The sequence below is a fragment of the Nyctibius grandis genome, chromosome 1 (genome assembly GCF_013368605.1).
Source record: "Nyctibius grandis isolate bNycGra1 chromosome 1, bNycGra1.pri, whole genome shotgun sequence".
Lineage (NCBI taxonomy): Eukaryota > Metazoa > Chordata > Aves > Nyctibiiformes > Nyctibiidae > Nyctibius > Nyctibius grandis.
In genome coordinates this window covers 97723318-97740228 of record NC_090658.1, presented here as the reverse complement: position 1 = coordinate 97740228, position 16911 = coordinate 97723318, and the positions used below count along the sequence as shown (strand labels likewise).

At 40.3% G+C, this 16911-nt stretch overlaps 1 protein-coding gene across 5 annotated transcripts in view; it reads left to right on the top strand.

Moving 5' to 3' along the window:
- The window catches only part of RIMS1 (regulating synaptic membrane exocytosis 1), a 364447-nt gene that overhangs the window by 78560 nt on the left and 268976 nt on the right, over positions 1–16911 (top strand). The window contains exons 4-5 of one of the 5 annotated variants that reach the window (XM_068425028.1): positions 11021–11056; positions 14855–14859. The exons of the other annotated variants lie outside the window; for them this stretch is intronic. Of the exons in view, the coding sequence (XP_068281129.1) occupies positions 11021–11056; positions 14855–14859 (41 nt within the window). The remainder of the gene's footprint in view (positions 1–11020; positions 11057–14854; positions 14860–16911) is intronic. 5 annotated transcript variants of the gene reach the window in all.

The following is a 16911-nucleotide window of genomic DNA, read 5'->3' as shown; positions in this document are numbered from 1 at the left end:
TTTAATTGTAGGAGTATTTAAATGAAGTTTTGTGGTATTTGAGCTGTGATGTGTAGAGGACTTCTAAACTTTTAAATTTCAGTAGCAACGACGTTTTCACTTCACTCGTGTTCAGACAGAATGCATTTGATTTCTGAACTAGAAAGCACTTTAAAATGTACCTTGAGTCTAGGAGTGGACTCTCTTGTGTGAAAGCATCTTGATCATGATCAGGTCTGTTACAGTGAAGGTTTTAGGGCTGATGGATGAGAAAGAGCCTTCAGATACCTTAGGGATCTGCACAAAGTAAGGACCTAAACAGATAAGCAGACCATTTGTTTGAGGTTATCTGGGTTCGAAACTGTGTTGGGTTATGCTGTGTTGTTCTTCTGTACTTTTCTTTCTGTGTGCTTACAAGGCACTTATCATCATGGCATTTTGCTTAGGTTTAAAAATAGAAATAGTGATAGCAATTTGTGGGGTTTTTTTTTGTTATTAGTTTTGGGAGAAACAGGTTGCTTAGATCATAGTGGGGTTATATACAAGAGAGAAGGAGAAAAAAATTTGGCATGCTATGTAGGTCTACTCTCAAATCTTTCCTTAAATTTTTTTTTCAAAGAATTTCCCATTTTTCAGCCAAGCAAATCTGTTTGCGAATATCATCTGATAGTCAGGGTTTTCTTTTTTTTTTTTAAAGTTCAACCGAAGAAGATATGGAATGCCCACAAGCCAAACTGTTTCAGAAGTCAGACAGAACAAATGACTGAGGTTGGCTGTGATGCCTTAGACCACATTTTGGTTTTACATTTGTGCACCTGGAGTCCTTGATGAAGTAAGCTCTCTAGGCAGATACATCTGATGGGACTTACCAGGGCCAGGAGTACATGTCCATGGTGTACCAGCCCCCTTTAGAAATGTGATGTTGGAAAACATCAGACAGTAACAGAGCTTGAGCTCAGAGGAAGGCTAAGTGCTCCCAGTACATCTACATCTCTCAGGAAGGCTGTTCGAGAAGATTCCTCTGGGAATCTTTCCTGCAGGAGGAGATGTTGCCTTCAGTGTATGAACAGAGGCAGCCTGGCTTGATGGAGTGATTTGTAGTACAGAAAAATTCTCTCAGGTGTGACTTTACTACTTCTCCAGCAGAGGAATGATGACCTCTCCTTCTTAATTTACAGGGCAGTAAAGCAGATTAGAAGGTGTTCTGTGTGTTTGATACTGTCTGCATCTGATAATGTTTTCTAGGACCACAATATTTTCTTTCTAGTATCTGAGAAAGCCAGGAGATCTGTGTAGGTAGTAGAATGGGAGAGAATGCTTCAGTAATTGCTGTGCTTCTTAGCATCTAGGGCATTTTTTTAGGTTGCCTTTATCACCACCTTTCTGCCATGTCTTGATGTAATTTGATATTTTTAAATTGTTTTTTTAACTTGAACCTTTCGATTTCAGAGTGATATTTCAGTGAGTTTGCCATGTTGTGATGGAAGCCAGGAGAGATGCTTTTTTTAAAAAAAAAATCCAGTTAATTTTTTACTTAGACTACAAATATAAAAAATGACTTAATCATATGATTGTCACCTACTGTCTTCAGTGGGCAGAGTTAATGCTATTCTGGGTGCCCTGACTCTGCGTTTCAATCGTAACATGTAATAAGTTATTTTTAAATTTAACCATTATTCCATTGTTTTTTCATGCTAGGAGCAGTTAAAGGGAGACTTGCAATGTCACTGAAATGTATTTTTTTATTATATGATTGAAATATGCTTCATTCTGAACTGTTGTAACATAATTTTTGTAGCAGAATTTACACAGCATGTAATTTTATCCTAATGCTGCATTATCTATATTTTAGCTACTCACCCAATTAGGAAAAGTAGGAAAGAATACTGAGTCAATTAAATGAGCAAATTGACCGTTCTGGGAGCCTATTTAACAAGCTCTTTTACATCAAAACATACAGATATTAATCTGATGCAGAATTTCTTTGCTTCTGATAAAAATGACAGCCTGTTACACATCTGTGCTGGAAACATACATTGCTTCATCAAAATACTGTTGCAGTCGATCAACAAAATATTCTGGTCCTCTGTGGACAAAAGAGCTAAGATATGTACAAAAATATCTTTATAAGGCACAATTATCTCTTTGGAGTGCAAGATAACTATTATTTGATTTGAAGGTTTACATTATTTGAGGGAGAGAGCAGTTCAAAAGTGTTAAACCACTTTACTACTACCCTGTGGTAAGGAAAGCAGACAGTATTTAAGAAAAAAAAATTAAAAATCTGTAGAAGATTATCATTTGTATTGCATTAAAAACATTAGGCAGTATTTTATCAGCATGTGACCAGTATCACCGAAACGACTCATTGATTAACGGTGGTCTGGGTAAGTAAGCACACTTTAAAATACTGCATCTCAGTGTTAAATGCACGTGCAACTTTAAAATACAGTTTTAGTTTAGACACCTGCCTCCATATTACTAGCATTTAAACAACAAAAAAAATAATTACTAATTCTAGTTTATTTATAGATGTGTTAATTGGATTCAGTCACAAAATGTAAGTGATTTATCATCTGTCATGAGTATAAAGCATTGGAAGGGCAAACAGTCATTTAAACAATTATGTCTATTTTTACCCCATTGGTTTTATAACTTCTATGCCTTTTATGAGGATCCTGAGTAAACAGTAGGTGGGTGAGAAATTAATTTCCTAAAATTCTGTCTTTTGTAATGGAGGTACTAGGAAGTCAATATTTTACAGAGCCAAAGTGTCATGGATAACTGTGTACTGTTGCATGGAGGATGTTAAATGTAATTCCAAAGTGGCACTGTAAGTAGTTAGATAAATACATTTATTAATCTAAACTTCAGAAACATCAGGAAAGATGAAGTCTGTAATAGGTTGTCACTTTGAATCACATGATAAAATAAAGCAAAAGTGAAAACGAATCAGTAAAATAAATCAGGGAAAGTAAAAACGTCCATTAATGTATAAATATTGTTTTGGAAACAAGATCTGAATCTATGTTTTCAATTAAAAGTAAAACCCTTCATATAGGAAGGGGAAATGCTCTGTAATGAAGTGATCCTTTAATAAATTTCATTAGTTATTAAATCGAATTTTGTGCTTTCAAAGTATTTCCTATTGGTACTGTATACAGTACAGTTACAAGCATAGGACTAGTGCAGAAGCAAGAGAGCAGGTCTGGAAAAGAAGTAAGATGAAGGAGGTGTGTGCTATATAAGGCTTGCAAATACCAGTAATTTTGCTTCCAACATGTCTTTGCAATATGTCCTCCTGCATTTCTATGTTGTTATTTAGAAATCTCTTAAAATTGTTCTACAAGCAAGAAGTTTTAGCTATGTTGAGTTCAACTTGCTTTGTTGAATTGGAGTATTCACTTCAACAACGAAACACACCATAAAACATGGCTGGAGGATAAAACCTGCGTCATTCTTGCATACATTTTAGCAAAGGATGATCATTAAGTTGTTCAGAACAGCTGAAAGGCAAGAACCAAAACATTGCTTGGCTACCTCTTGAGGATGAATGATTACATTACATTACATGTTGTTATTTGAAGCGGGAGATTGCTGCTTTCCCTTCGTGTGGAAGTCTTCGATTTGAGTTCGGGAGGTTTCATTCTGGCACGTCTCTGATTTTTCCTACTCTGGTAATCCTGGATTGATCCCTGACTTCCAGATAAGAGGAACCAGGTGGGACTCTGGTCAGCATTTGCCTGTGTTACTATAAGCTAGTAGAGGAAGGTGATAGATTAAATATCGACAGCCCTTTCCTTTCTTTAGTGCGGTTTCCTAGCATAGGCTGCAATTCAAACCATATGTGAGTATGCCATTCACCTCCTTGATTTGGGAACCTGGTGGTCTGGAGTCGAGGGGAAGCAGTCATTTTGTCACCCTTTTCCTTATACTTATGTATCTCGACAGGAGTTGCTAGAATCAACTCCGCAGCTGCTTTGGGACTTCTGCCCAGACAGGGAAATGTGGAGGAATTGTGACCAGGATGTGTGGAGTTGGCTAAAAAGAAGTAGAGAACAGTGTTTTCTTTAGAGATTGCAGAGTGAGAAATTACACCATCCATTTTTCTTTTAGAGAGGTAAACTACATACTCATACTCAAGCCAATCCGAGATCTCAACCAGCAGATTTTAGCGATAGCCTAGAGAGCAGGGTTCTGTAGGTACTCTAGGTATAGGCAAGCAAGAAGTAAGATTTTCCTTTATTTCACTCTGTTACATTCTGATCCTGTAAACTTTGTATTTTCATTCTTGCTTCTTCACTAGATGATAAACCCTGGTACACAGAAGAACAGAGTAGTTTCTATTGGTTCTGAATTTGGCATAGCCTTAAGCCAAAGCTATTTCCTATCATACATTGTTAAAAAGTATACCTTTTAAGCTGTTACCTAATATGTTTTGTTTGAGACTGTCAGTGTTTGGAATAAATGCTTTGAGAATTTCTGGCTTTTGCCTGTTATCATTTCAGGAATGTTTTAACAACGTAAGTTGCGGTAGCAACCTATTGGTATGGACCTCACTCCTTTGCTTATGCACCTCAGAGTGGTATACTGTAATAGACATATTTCATAATTCCATACCATATAAATATTCAGAAAAGTATTTAAAATTACATAATTAAAATTTAATCTGAAAGTAATATTCCTTTTAAATAATTGGCATAGCTTCTTGCAAGAAGTGGAAAGTGTTTCAGCAGCTAAAATCAGCAACCTACCCTAAGCCAGTTATTTTAACTGCCAATTTATCAGGTCATGTTGCATTCAACATCAGCTTAGCACTTTGGCTACCAATGCCATATGAAGTTTAAACTAATTGTCCTGTTCTTCAGAAATCCACACAGTTTCACATTACTGTGCTGTATGTGCGATCTGATTTCGTGTTGTGCTTGCTTTTGTCTGCTGTGGTCTTCCAGTGAAGCAAGCAGCAACATCTCAGAAGAGAGGAAGAAAACTCCCATGGATGGCATCTGTGCATAGAGCACTCTCCCATTTCCTGATATGGTACCAGGCTTTTGAATAACACTGTTCTTCATTCTTTAATTGGCCAGCCATACACACTGAGTTATTTTTATTCCTGTTGACTGTAGCACCCTTATCAATAAAATGGAGGTTGTTTTGCTTTTTTTTTTAATTTAAATAAAGCATGTTGAGATCTGTCGACTGAAATAAGAGCTATTTGCAATAGTGAATAGCTATAGAAATACGATAGCAATGACTGTTTGAATAGTCCGTCCTTCCTTCCTTCCTGCCTTTCTTCCTTCCTTCCTTCCTTTCTTTTGGATTTCTCAGTACGTTATATTATCTATAATTATCTTGTTGTATATGATCTATCTGAGACTTTGTCTTGCCTTTGAACACCTTGATAAATCTTGAAAGGAGTAATTTAGACTCTTTACAGCTGCTGAAATTTTATAACATTACTTGGTCTGATAATATACTTCTCTCTCCCATTAGAGTATATATTTCAGGTAAATTTAATTGCCTCTTTAAGCTAGGTGCATCTTGAGAAATTATCTTAAAATAATTTGGATTTATTTTGCACTGCCATAAGTCAAAGGATTTTTTTTTAAGCCTTAAGCATAGTGTGTGTCAACACAAATTACAAGCTTTGGTAGCTTTTTTTTGATGTAGGTCATTTTGAACCTCATGGGCCGATTCTGATGGCAGAAGATTGTGGTTAGCACTGGATTTTTTTGTTGCTATTTAAATTAAAAACATCAAAAAGATGCTGAAAGCAAAAATTATTTTCAATGAAGCAATAATGGCAAAATAGAAAAGCAGTAAAAGATAATTTTTTCTTAGACCACTTTCTCAACTTTCCTGTCTGTGTGAAGTGAGGACTTACCAGCCTTGCAGCATGCTGTAGGCTGCACAGTGCTGAGCAGTGTTTCTCTCCCTTATTGGTAACTGCATGGTGTATGGTGCATGTTTTTTTGAGGACAGCTGGTTGTCTCAGCTACCGAAGAATAAAAAAGCCTCTCAGATGGATACAGTGAGTCAGACTAAATGCCTGTGAAGTTCATGGAGTCTCCATGCTTGGAGATACTCAAGACCTCACTGGACATGGTCCCAGGCAACCTGCTGTAGCTGACCCTGCTTGAGCAGGGTGGGGTTGGACTAGGAACCTCGAGGGGTCCTTCTGAAGCTCAATGATGCCGTGATTCTATAAAATTAAATTCAGCAGAAAAATGAAATCCAAATCAGGGCATGTCTGTATGTGTTAGATTTCATAGGTCTCTGTCCTCTTAAATGAGGAATTCATAATGAAATTGTCAAAATAATTTCCTGGATTTTAATTTTGATTCACTTTGAGTTTTTATATCATCAGGATAATGATATTTAGGATGTTATAGTTCTGTGTAAATGTTTTGACACCCTCATAATTGTAATGCTTCAGTATCATTGATAATGAATGCTTTGTTTCTTGGATACTTCCATTAGTATCTCTTACAATTATGTTAAAAAAGTCTTATACTTTGACTTCAATTAATGCATAATCATTTTACTCAATCAGCTTCAACTCAGCCACAGGTTCGTAAACTACTGTTGACTGGATGTCACAGTCAACAGTGGCAAACATGACAGACACCACCATTAGCAGCAGTGTCGACAGCAAGTAATACTGTTGGGCGTGGGAAGTAATCGTCTCTGTGTCGGGCTGCTTGCCAGGCTGAAGTCATTAATGCTACGTATACTCAGAATACCTTTTCTAATGGCCTTTTCTTAGGGTCTGCATTATGGTAAGTCCTATTGCTGTAATTCCAGGCCTCCTACCAGACCTCCTAACTGGCAGAACTTGGAACATAGTACAAAGATAAGTTTTGGCTTCGAATGTTAGTTTCTTGTTAAGATAAATGCTTCAATAATGCAAACCATTTTTACTTTCATTATTACTTTTACAGTTTTTATTAGATGAACCAAGCATATTTTAGGGGGACCTTAACTGCCCTTAGGAGCTTTCATCTTTTTGAAGTTACAGTGAATAAAGCACTTACCACTTCTGAAACCACATGTCTACATAGATCTCTGTTTCTGCTTCTAGTATGACATGACAGGCAATGCAAGGAAAATTCAGCATCTGAGAACCCTTAACTCTGCAGGTGGTTTGGGGTGAGATTCTTCTCATCTATGTTTCCTTGTCACATAAACTTTTTTCTGGTTAGTGCTGTCAAAAGATACTTTCAGACCACAGGTATATTGAGAAAAACATCTGCAATAAGTTTAATGGTAATCCTTTATGTATCTTCTTTTTTTCACAATTAACTGTTGAGAGGCTGTAGGTGACTAGTTTCTTGTTTTTAGAAAACAAAATTGTTTCAGAAGAACTTAATCACTATTTCTCTCCCAAACCATAGGGCTTTAAGAGACTTACTTACTCCTGCATATTAGCTCCTGTATTTACGTAGCTCCTTCTCTTGCTTCTTTATCTTTCATCTCAAGAACTATTGAAAAGATCATTAGAAGTAGGGAAGTTGACTCAACAGCAGTTAACTCAGAGTTGTCTTTGGGTGGAGGTACCTTACATCTTTCTTCACGCTGAACAAACTAGGTGATAGCAGAAACCTCCCAGTAGCAAATTTATGTTTTACTAGAGCGCACTCAGATAAGCTAAAAGAAGATAGCTGTTTAACTAGGGGAAACTCTGGTCTGCTAGGTGAATCTCATTATTTGAGCCTCCTGAAAAGGAGGAATTGGGCCAACTTTAGAGTTTTCCCGAGCCACGCAAACTCCACGCAGTTTCCTCTGGTTTCCAGAGCAGTTCTCTTCCTTCCAGTCTGTCAGTGTTTTGCCTTGAAAGTCTCCCTGGCAGCTTTTCAAGCTTAGGTTTCTTCAGTGCCCTCCCTTTCTGCTGGTCCATGGCAGGAGCTGCAGGTGCTGAGGAGCTCTGAGGAGCAAAGCAGTCTCTCCGCCGGCCCCAGGGAAGTGTAGTCAGGGCACTGCGATGTGCTTCCTTCTGTTCTTCACTTGCATCCTTTCTGGGTTAAACATATATAAGGTGGGACGCAGTAAACTGAAAACAAACTAAATAATTCTACCATCTGTTACAAACCATCAAAACAGAAGTAGGATAAAATAAGAATTCATAATAGCTTTAAAAATATAGTGCAGTTTGGAGAGAAAGCAGGTGAATGTTTATGTAACACAGCTTGCCATGGAAAAACTATTGCACATTTTTGACATGTTAATGGTTTTAAAGCTTCTTAAATATAATTGGTGAAGTTTACCCGGATACCATTTCAAAGAGTCACTGTCATGTAGAGCAGCTATGGAAGGCTCTGTAGGTGCCTTCCTTCCTGAATAGCTGGACAAACACAACTTATGTAATTTGCAGCATATAGTTATTACTGCCCTTTTTTCTTTCATAAATTAGTGGTTTTAATTAATCTTTTTGTTTACGGTCAAGTTGCTTCTCTTTTGGCTGACTTCACCCCCTGTAGGAGCCATTCTGTCCAGTGATGCAGAAAACCATGTCTATGATAAGAAGCTTGATGAATCACAAACAGGCATAATTTATACAGAGGATTGTTCTTGTATTATACAGGATATGCAAATACAATGGCCATGGAACAAGGACTTCCGTAACGGGACTTAGTACAGAGTCACCTCTGAGATGAGGATCAAGCATGTGATCTACAGTGGTGGGGGAATATACCTCATGAGTTTTTGGTCAAGTGTTTACTTATGATAGTCTTGGTTATCTTTTAGAAGGTTTCAAAGAGACTAAGGATATTTATGAGCAGTGTAGTAACCGAAGTGTTTCCTATTCACCAAACTCTTCTACATTCCTTTTTTTTTTTTTTCCACAGGACAATGATTTTTATTTTTCTTTACAATTTGTTTTTGGTGTGGAAAGGCATATTACAGAGCTCTGAAGTTCTTTGAATTGCTTCTGAACAAAAGACAAATTTTAGAAAGGAACAACTTGTAGAAGGTTTCCTTAGCTAAAGCGTTCAGATAAATAGTGTGGATCCAGAGAGAATGACAAAAGAAAATCCGTTCTTCAGGAGTGAAAGCTGTTCTTCACAACACAGGAGTTTCCTGTGGGCTTGGCCATTAAAGCGTGAGATGTTTCTGGAATTCAGGCCATGGTTTCACAGAAGGCAAGAGCAGGATGAGGAGAATCCTTATCTTAAAGCATTGCATTAATACAAATTAATGTGGAAATTGGTTCCTTCGTATTACAGCATAATTTCAAAATCAGTAGCTTATGGAATGTACTTACTAAGTAAAGTCTGTGTAGTTGAATAGATTTAATTGTGCTTCACTGAGAAGGATGTAACACCCTTTAAGGATTTCTTTCTTATTGATAAAATTTGTATTCAGAAATACATATATGTGCAAAAAAATTTAAAGTAATATCCCAAACTGCTAACCTAAAATTAAGAATATGAATGTGGGAAAAATTATTCATACAGTGCATCAGATGGGCTATTTATTTCATTATGATAATGAAGCACATCTTTTTAATGAATTAAAAGCATTTTGAGAAAAACAGGTGGTGCTAAAGTTGGGACTGAGTCAAGAGGCATCATGCTTGCAAATGAGGGAAGTGGTGATAAGTAACACAATGTGCTGTTGGTAAGAATTGTTGACCCAGTCTGCTCTGTGCTGTTCAAATCATCCGTTAGATCTTCAAACAATGGCATGTGTCTCTTATAAAGCATAAACTGTTTCTTGCTTGTTAACTGTCTGGTAATAAAGAATTAAGAGTTTAATTGGAAAAGCCCAGAATGATGCCCTTTCAAGGAGAGGCTTTTTTAGTCTGCCCAAACTGAAGGATTTTCTTTCTTGTCCTGGATGGAGGGGGTTCATCCTGCATAGACGGTTTGTCCTGGATAGAGGTTGTTACAGATGTGCCAAAGCTGGCCTTCAGTTCTACCAATTACAGCAGTCAACTGGAAGTATGAACACAAAGGTTATGCACTCAGGGACATGTGGCAGGAGTAGAGCGTTTTAGCTGTGTGTAGCCCTCCTTCGTTTTTTCTTGTACACCTGTGTACTTCCTGCTGCAGCGTAGGGCAGAGTTCAGTCTTTTGAGCTGTTTTATAAAGAAAGTGCCTGCCTGTTATGGAGTTGCATTGCAAAGTGCAGTATGGAAAACTGAGTGTCAGTGTTAATAAGTGTTGCCTGTCGGCCTTAGCAGTCCTGTACTGTCAATTTTCTAGTAAACAGGCACTCAATGTGAGTGATATTTAGATTATTTTTGGATAACTTATTCAGCAAAGTTAGTGAGCAGTTAACCTTATGTATTTTTCATAAGTCTCTCCCAAGTAGTTACTGTTGCGTGTGTTCAGTGCAGTCTTTTAGTGCACTGGAATGAATTTTATACTGTGATGCACGTTTAGCCACATACATAGTTGCTGCATGCGACTTCAATGTGTATATATGCTCCAGGAATTCTTCAGAGTTAGAAGTGAATGGTAACTTCTCATTTCCTTTCTGGATGCTTTTGATTCTCCTTAGCTGACAAATTCAAAGATCCTGTCAGGAATTGTAGTGTTGAAATGACTTATAAGGAAAATAAAAAGCTCCAAATAAAGATATTTATCAGAATTGGACATGCATAAGTCTGTGGGACCTGATGCAATGCACTCACAAGTGCTGAGGGAGCTGGCTGATGTCATTGCAAGACTACTCTCATTTATCTTTGAAAGATCTTGGTGGTTGGGAGAGGCTCCTGAAGACTGGAAGAAAGCAAATGCCACTCCTGTCTTTGAGAATGGCAAAAAGGAAGATCTAGGGAACTACAGGCCAGACAGCTTCACCTCCAACCCTGCAAAGGTTATGGAGCAATTAATCCTGGAAATGATTTTCAAACAAATGAAGGACAAGAAGGTGATCATGAGTAGTCACCATGCACTTACAAATGCTTAACCAAACTCATAGCTTTCTATGGTGGGGTGACTAGGTTGGTGGATAAGGGGAGAGTAGAGGGTATTGTTTACAGGCTGGAGAGTTGGGCGGGGAGAAATTTAATGAAATATAACAAGGGCAAGTGTAGAGTCCTGCATCTGGGCAAGAACAACCCCATGTACCAGTACAAGTTGGGGACAGACCTGTTGGAGAGCAGCGTAGGGGAAAGGGACCTGGGGGTCCTAGTGGACAGCAGGATGACCATGAGCCAGCAATGTGCCCTTGTGGCCAAGAAGGCCAATGGCATCCTGGGGTGTATTAGAAGGGGTGTGGTTAGCAGGTCAAGAGAGGTTCTTCTCCCCCTCTACTCTGCCTTGGTGAGGCCGCATCTGGAATATTGTGTCCAGTTCTGGGCCCCTCAGTTCAAGAAGGACAGGGAACTGCTAGAGAGAGTCCAGCACAGAGCCACGAAGATGATTAAGGGGGTGGAACATCTCCCTTATGAGGAGAGGCTGAGGGAGCTGGGTCTCTTTAGCTTAGAGAAGAGGAGACTGAGGGGTGACCTCATTAATGTTTCTAAATATGTAAAGGGCAAGTGTCATGAGGATGGAGCCAGGCTCTTCTCAGTGACATCCCTTGACAGGACAAGGGGCAATGGGTGCAAGCTGGAACACAGGAGGTTCCACATAAATATGAGGAAAAACTTCTTTACGGTGAGCGTAACAGAACACTGGAACAGGCTGCCCAGAGAGGTTGTGGAGTGTCCTTCTCTGGAGACATTCAAAACCCGCCTGGACGCATTCCTGTGTGATATGATGTAGGTGATCCTGCTCCAGCAGGGGGATTGGACTAGATGATCTTTCAAGGTCCCTTCCAATCCCTAACATTCTGTGATTCTGTGATTCTGTGATTTCAGTAAGGCTTTTGATGCTGTCTCCCATAACATCCTCATAGAGAAGCTGACAAAGTGTGGGTTAGGGAAGTGAACAGTGAGGTGGATTAAAAACAAGCTGAATGATGGGGCCCAGAGGGTGGTGATCAGTGGCACAAAGTCCAGTTGGAGGCAAGTTACTAGTTGTGTACCCCAGGGGACAATACTGGGTCCAGTACTGCTTAACCTCTTCATTGATGAGCTGGACTGTGGGACAGAGTGAATGCTCAGCATGTTCACAGATGACACAAAACTGGGAGGAAAGGCTGCTACACGAGATAGGTGTGCTGCCATTCAGAAGGACCTCAACAGACTGGAGAACTGGGCAGACAGGAATCTCATCAAGTTCAACAAAGGGATATGCAGAGTCCTGCATCTGGGGAGGAACAACTACAGGCACCAGTAGAGGCTAGGAACTGAGCCTCTAGAAAGCAGCTTTGCAGAAGAGGACCTGGAGGTCCTGGTGGACAAGTTGGATGTGAGCTAGCAATGCACTCTGAAGACAAAGGCGGCCAAGAGCATCCCAGAGCATTAGGGTGAAGCATCAGGAGAAGTGTTGCCCGTAGGCTGAGGGAGGTGATCCTTCCCCTCTACTCAGCAGGGGCGAGGCTACATCTGGAGTGCTGTGTCTAGTTTCTGGGCTCCCCTGTACAAGAGACATATGGACACACTGGAGAGAGTCCAGCAGAACACCATAAAGATGATGAAGGGGCTGGGGCATCTGTAATGAAAAGAGGATGAGAAAGTGTGGGATGTTCAGCTTGGAGAAGTGAAGGCTCAGAAGGGATCTTACCAATGTGTATAAATACCTGATGACAGGGATTGAAGGTGATGGAGCCAGACTCTTCTCAGTGGTGCCCAGAGACAGGACAAGAGGCAATGGGCACAAATTAAAAACAATGAAACTCCATCTGAACACAGGAAAACACTTTTTTACTGTGAGGGTGGTCAAACAGTGAAACAGGTGGCCCAGAGAGATTGCAGAGACTTCATCCTTGGAGATATTCAAAACCTGAGTGAACATGGTCCTGGGAAACCTGCTCTAACTGACCCTGCTTCAGCAGCAAGGTTGGACAAGGTGGTCTCAAGATGTCCCTACCAACCTAAATGATTCTGCATGCGAACCAGACTTATTATATGTACTATTGAAGCTATGTGTTCAAGAGAGAGAGAAGTAACATTGAATTAAAGGGAAGTATTGGAGTTTTTATCTCCATAAGCATTTAAAATTGCCTATTTGGTAAAAAGGAAGCTTTGAAGCTGACTTTCTTTCCTCCCATGCGCTCCTGAAGTCTTTTAGCCGTTCTTGCTTGTATTTTCTCTGTCCTAGGGTTTCTTGCAACTGCTTGTGCAGCTGCCCTTTCTCTGCACCTAAGCATCAACTTTTATTTGGCAGGCAATTTCTTCTCTTCTTATGAAATCAGGCTTGCTGGGCTTTTGGGTTTTCACTGGAGTTTCTAGATTTTATTTATTTATTTTTTTAACATGCTTTTTGATTCTAAACAGCTAAACAAAGTTACTGTAATAAACTGGAAGGGCCAGTTGTGACTCTCTCCTTGCCCTTCTTGCTCAATGCTTTTTGCCTTCTGGATCTTGACTCACTTCGCGCTCTGTGATGGGAGGCTGGCAGGACTGAAGGAAGGTATCTTTGGGGTGATGGAGGGAAGAGCAAAGAAAGTGAGACTGGGACATAGTGATTTGAAAGACAAATGGACTTAAAAGAAGGGGAAATGAAATCAGTGGGATTTATTACCAGAATACACAAGAGAGAGACAGATATGTTAGGCTAGTCAGTAGGCTTGGGGGAGAAGTAGCAAAGTAGGGCTGTGGGATGTTTGTATTTGCATAACAATGGTGTATGTAATTTTATGCAAGTTTTCTCTCAGGCTTTGCAATGCTTTTCTAAGAGTAGGTGTATCCTGCAGCCCTACTAAGAATAGGCAGGAAATCTTAAGAAAATAATGATTTAAAAAAAATATGTGGGAAGGAAAGTGGAAAGATTAAATAGAAAGTGGAAAAACATAGCAGAAGAAGTGATAGGGAAGAAATAGCACAATGGAAAATCAAAGGGATAATTAATGGGGGAAGAAAATGGCAGTAGTTGTATAAAATGTGGGAAAGAATGAAAAACATGCATCTGCCATCTCTGTCTGTGAAGGAATCATGTTGAAAACTGCTCAACTATGTGCCAGTTACGTGATCGCTGCTCCTCACTGGAGACACTTTCTGAAAAAAAATTGCCACTCCAAACACTTTGGAAAGCGTTATGGAGGGCTGTTATGTTTTGAAAAACGAATTTAAAAAATAGTGGCAAAGTTTCCTGATTTATCTCAGTTGACAGAGATTAGTCAGCTTTGAATGTGTGATCTAGGTGTACTTAATACATGCAAAAATAATAGTCATTCACAACAAATTCTTTTTTAGACATTTATTTGCACTACAGTGTTCTCTTCCACTTGGGTGCTGGAACATGCTGATTTTCCCTGGGGAGAGGCTGCCCTAATGAGGTGAGAAAATTGGCCTTTTATATTAAGAAAAAAAAATTAAGTCTGTAAGCCTGTCTCTTTTAACAGTTTTCTGTTTGTAACAATCTCAATAGCAAGAAGCTGGTGTTTAACCCTTTAATACATGAAGTTACCTAGTTAAAGAGTAATGTTCCTTTTCCCAGAGAAACCACATTTAAGTTCAGTGCATTTTTTCTTTAAAAATGCTCTTAATAATTGGCCATATGCATATGCTGATCAATGTGAAGAACTGTGTATTGATGTTAACTTCAAATGAGATTTTTCCTTTTATTTTTCTTGCTTTCAGATGTGACAAATTGCCAAACTGTGTTATCATGAGGGTACTGATGTAATTAATATTTTTCTAGATTCCACAGGGTTTTGTTAGTGAGATGATGTAGATAGTTGTTAGCAGGAAAAGATGTAAATCCTTGAGGAGAGTTTTGTCTCTTAAAACAACCATGTAAGTCTAGTGTGATCTAGTGCCACTGTTATTTTCTCGTATCTCTTCATCGTGTATTTTCTCATCATCATCAGTACAGTTGAGGCACCGTGTGACCTATAGCAGGGTGCTAAATTGTTCTCTGCAGAGTTGAGAAAAGTGAAAAATGAGTGGAACACTTCGTGTTTAGCTGGTATTATTGCTAAAAATATTTTGATGCCTTCAGAGAGAAGATGCTAGAGAAAAGGAGAACATAAGTGGTATAATATTTATTTCCACTAGCATCACTTTTATTTTTGGAAGCACTGCAGGTCTCATAGCACTCATTTTTCAGGGGAAAAAATACAAAAATCAGTTCCCCGCTTCTTACCAGTGCTTCTCTGTCATTTTTTTCATCTCTCCCCATCCTGCTTTTAAAATTATACTTCTAAGAAGTCTTTTAAAAAGCGGCCACTGTGAGACATGTTCATTATATCTGCTCTTCTTCTTTCTCATTGAGCCTTAAGTTAGATGATTGAAGTTGGGACAGCAGTTGCAAGCAATTGAAGTGATGACTTGGAAGAAAAGCTAGCAGGTGAATTCAGCAGGGTGTCCTTTTTACTATGTAGTTCCTTGATTACCAAGAAAACAGTGCATCACATTTCTGTGATAGGTGATCTGAGTAGTAACATGATGCCCATCTATAGCCCATAAGCAATTAATAAATCTAGAGCTGCAAGTGGATGGGGTGTGGAAGTGGGTGGATGATGCTCCTCAGGAATTTGGTTTACAAGCTAGGAAGGTGATGCAGGAGGTGATGTTGGTAGTTTGACTGTGTCTATGGTATTGACTACCGGCAGTCCTGGTTAACTGGAGAAGTTCCAGCTGACTGGAAATTAGCAAACGTAACGCCCATCTACAAGAAGGGCCGGAAGGATGATCCAGGGAACTATAGGCCTGTCAGCCTGACCTCGGTGCCAGGCAAGGTGATGGAACAGATCATCCTGAGTGCCATTACACGGCACATGCAGGACAATCGGGACATCGGGGCCAGCCAACATGGATTCATGTAAGGCAGGTCCTGCTTGACCAACCTGGTCTCCTTCTATGACCAAGTGACCTGCTTAGTAGATGAGGGCAGGGCTGTGGATGTAGTCTATCTAGACTTCAGTAAGGCATTCGACATTGTCTCCCACAGCATCCTCCTAGACAAACTGGCTGCCCGGGGCTTGGATGGGTGGACTCTTCAATGGGTTAAAAACCGTCTGGATGGCCGAGCCCAGAGAGTGGTGGTGAATGGGGCAAAGTCCAACTGGCGGCCGGTCACTAGCGGTGTTCCCCAGGGCTCATTTCTGGGGCCGGTGCTGTTCAATATCTTTATAGATGATCTAGACGTAGGGATTGAGTGCACCCTCAGCAAATTTGCAGATGACACCAAGCTGGGTGGGAGTGACGATCTGCTGGAGGGTAGGAAGGCCCTACAGAGGGATCTGGACAGGTTAGATAGATGGGCCGAGACCAACGGCATGAGGTTCAACAAGAACAAGTGCCGGGTCTTACACTTTGGCCACAACAACCCCATGCAGCTCTACAGGCTGGGGGAAGAGTGGTTAGAAAGCGGCCCGATGGAAAGAGACCTGGGGGTGCTGATCAGCAGCTGGCTAAACATGAGGCAGCAGTGTGCCCAGGTGGCCAAGAAGGCCAATGGCATCCTGGCCTCTATTAGGAATAGTGTAGCCAGCCGGTCTAGGGAAGTGATCGTCCCTCTGTACTCGGCACTGGTGAGGCCGCATCTTGAGTACTGTGTTCAGTTCTGGGCCCCGCACTTCAAGAAAGATGTTGAGGTGTTGGAGCGAGTCCAGAGGAGGGCGACCAAGCTGGTGAAGGGTCTGGAGGGTCTGACCTACGAGGAACGGCTGAGGGAGCTGGGGTTGTTTAGCCTGGAGAAGAGGAGGCTCCGAGGTGACCTTATTGCAGTCTACAACTACCTGAAGGGAGGTTGTAGTGAAGCGGGAGTTGGCCTCTTCTCCTGGGCAACTAGCGATAGGACAAGAGGACACAGCCTCAAGCTTCGCCAGGGGAGGTTCAGGTTGGACATTAGGAAGAATTTCTTTTCAGAAAGGGTTATTAGACATTGGAATGGGCTGCCCAGGGAGGTGGTGGAGTCACCATCTCTGGATGTG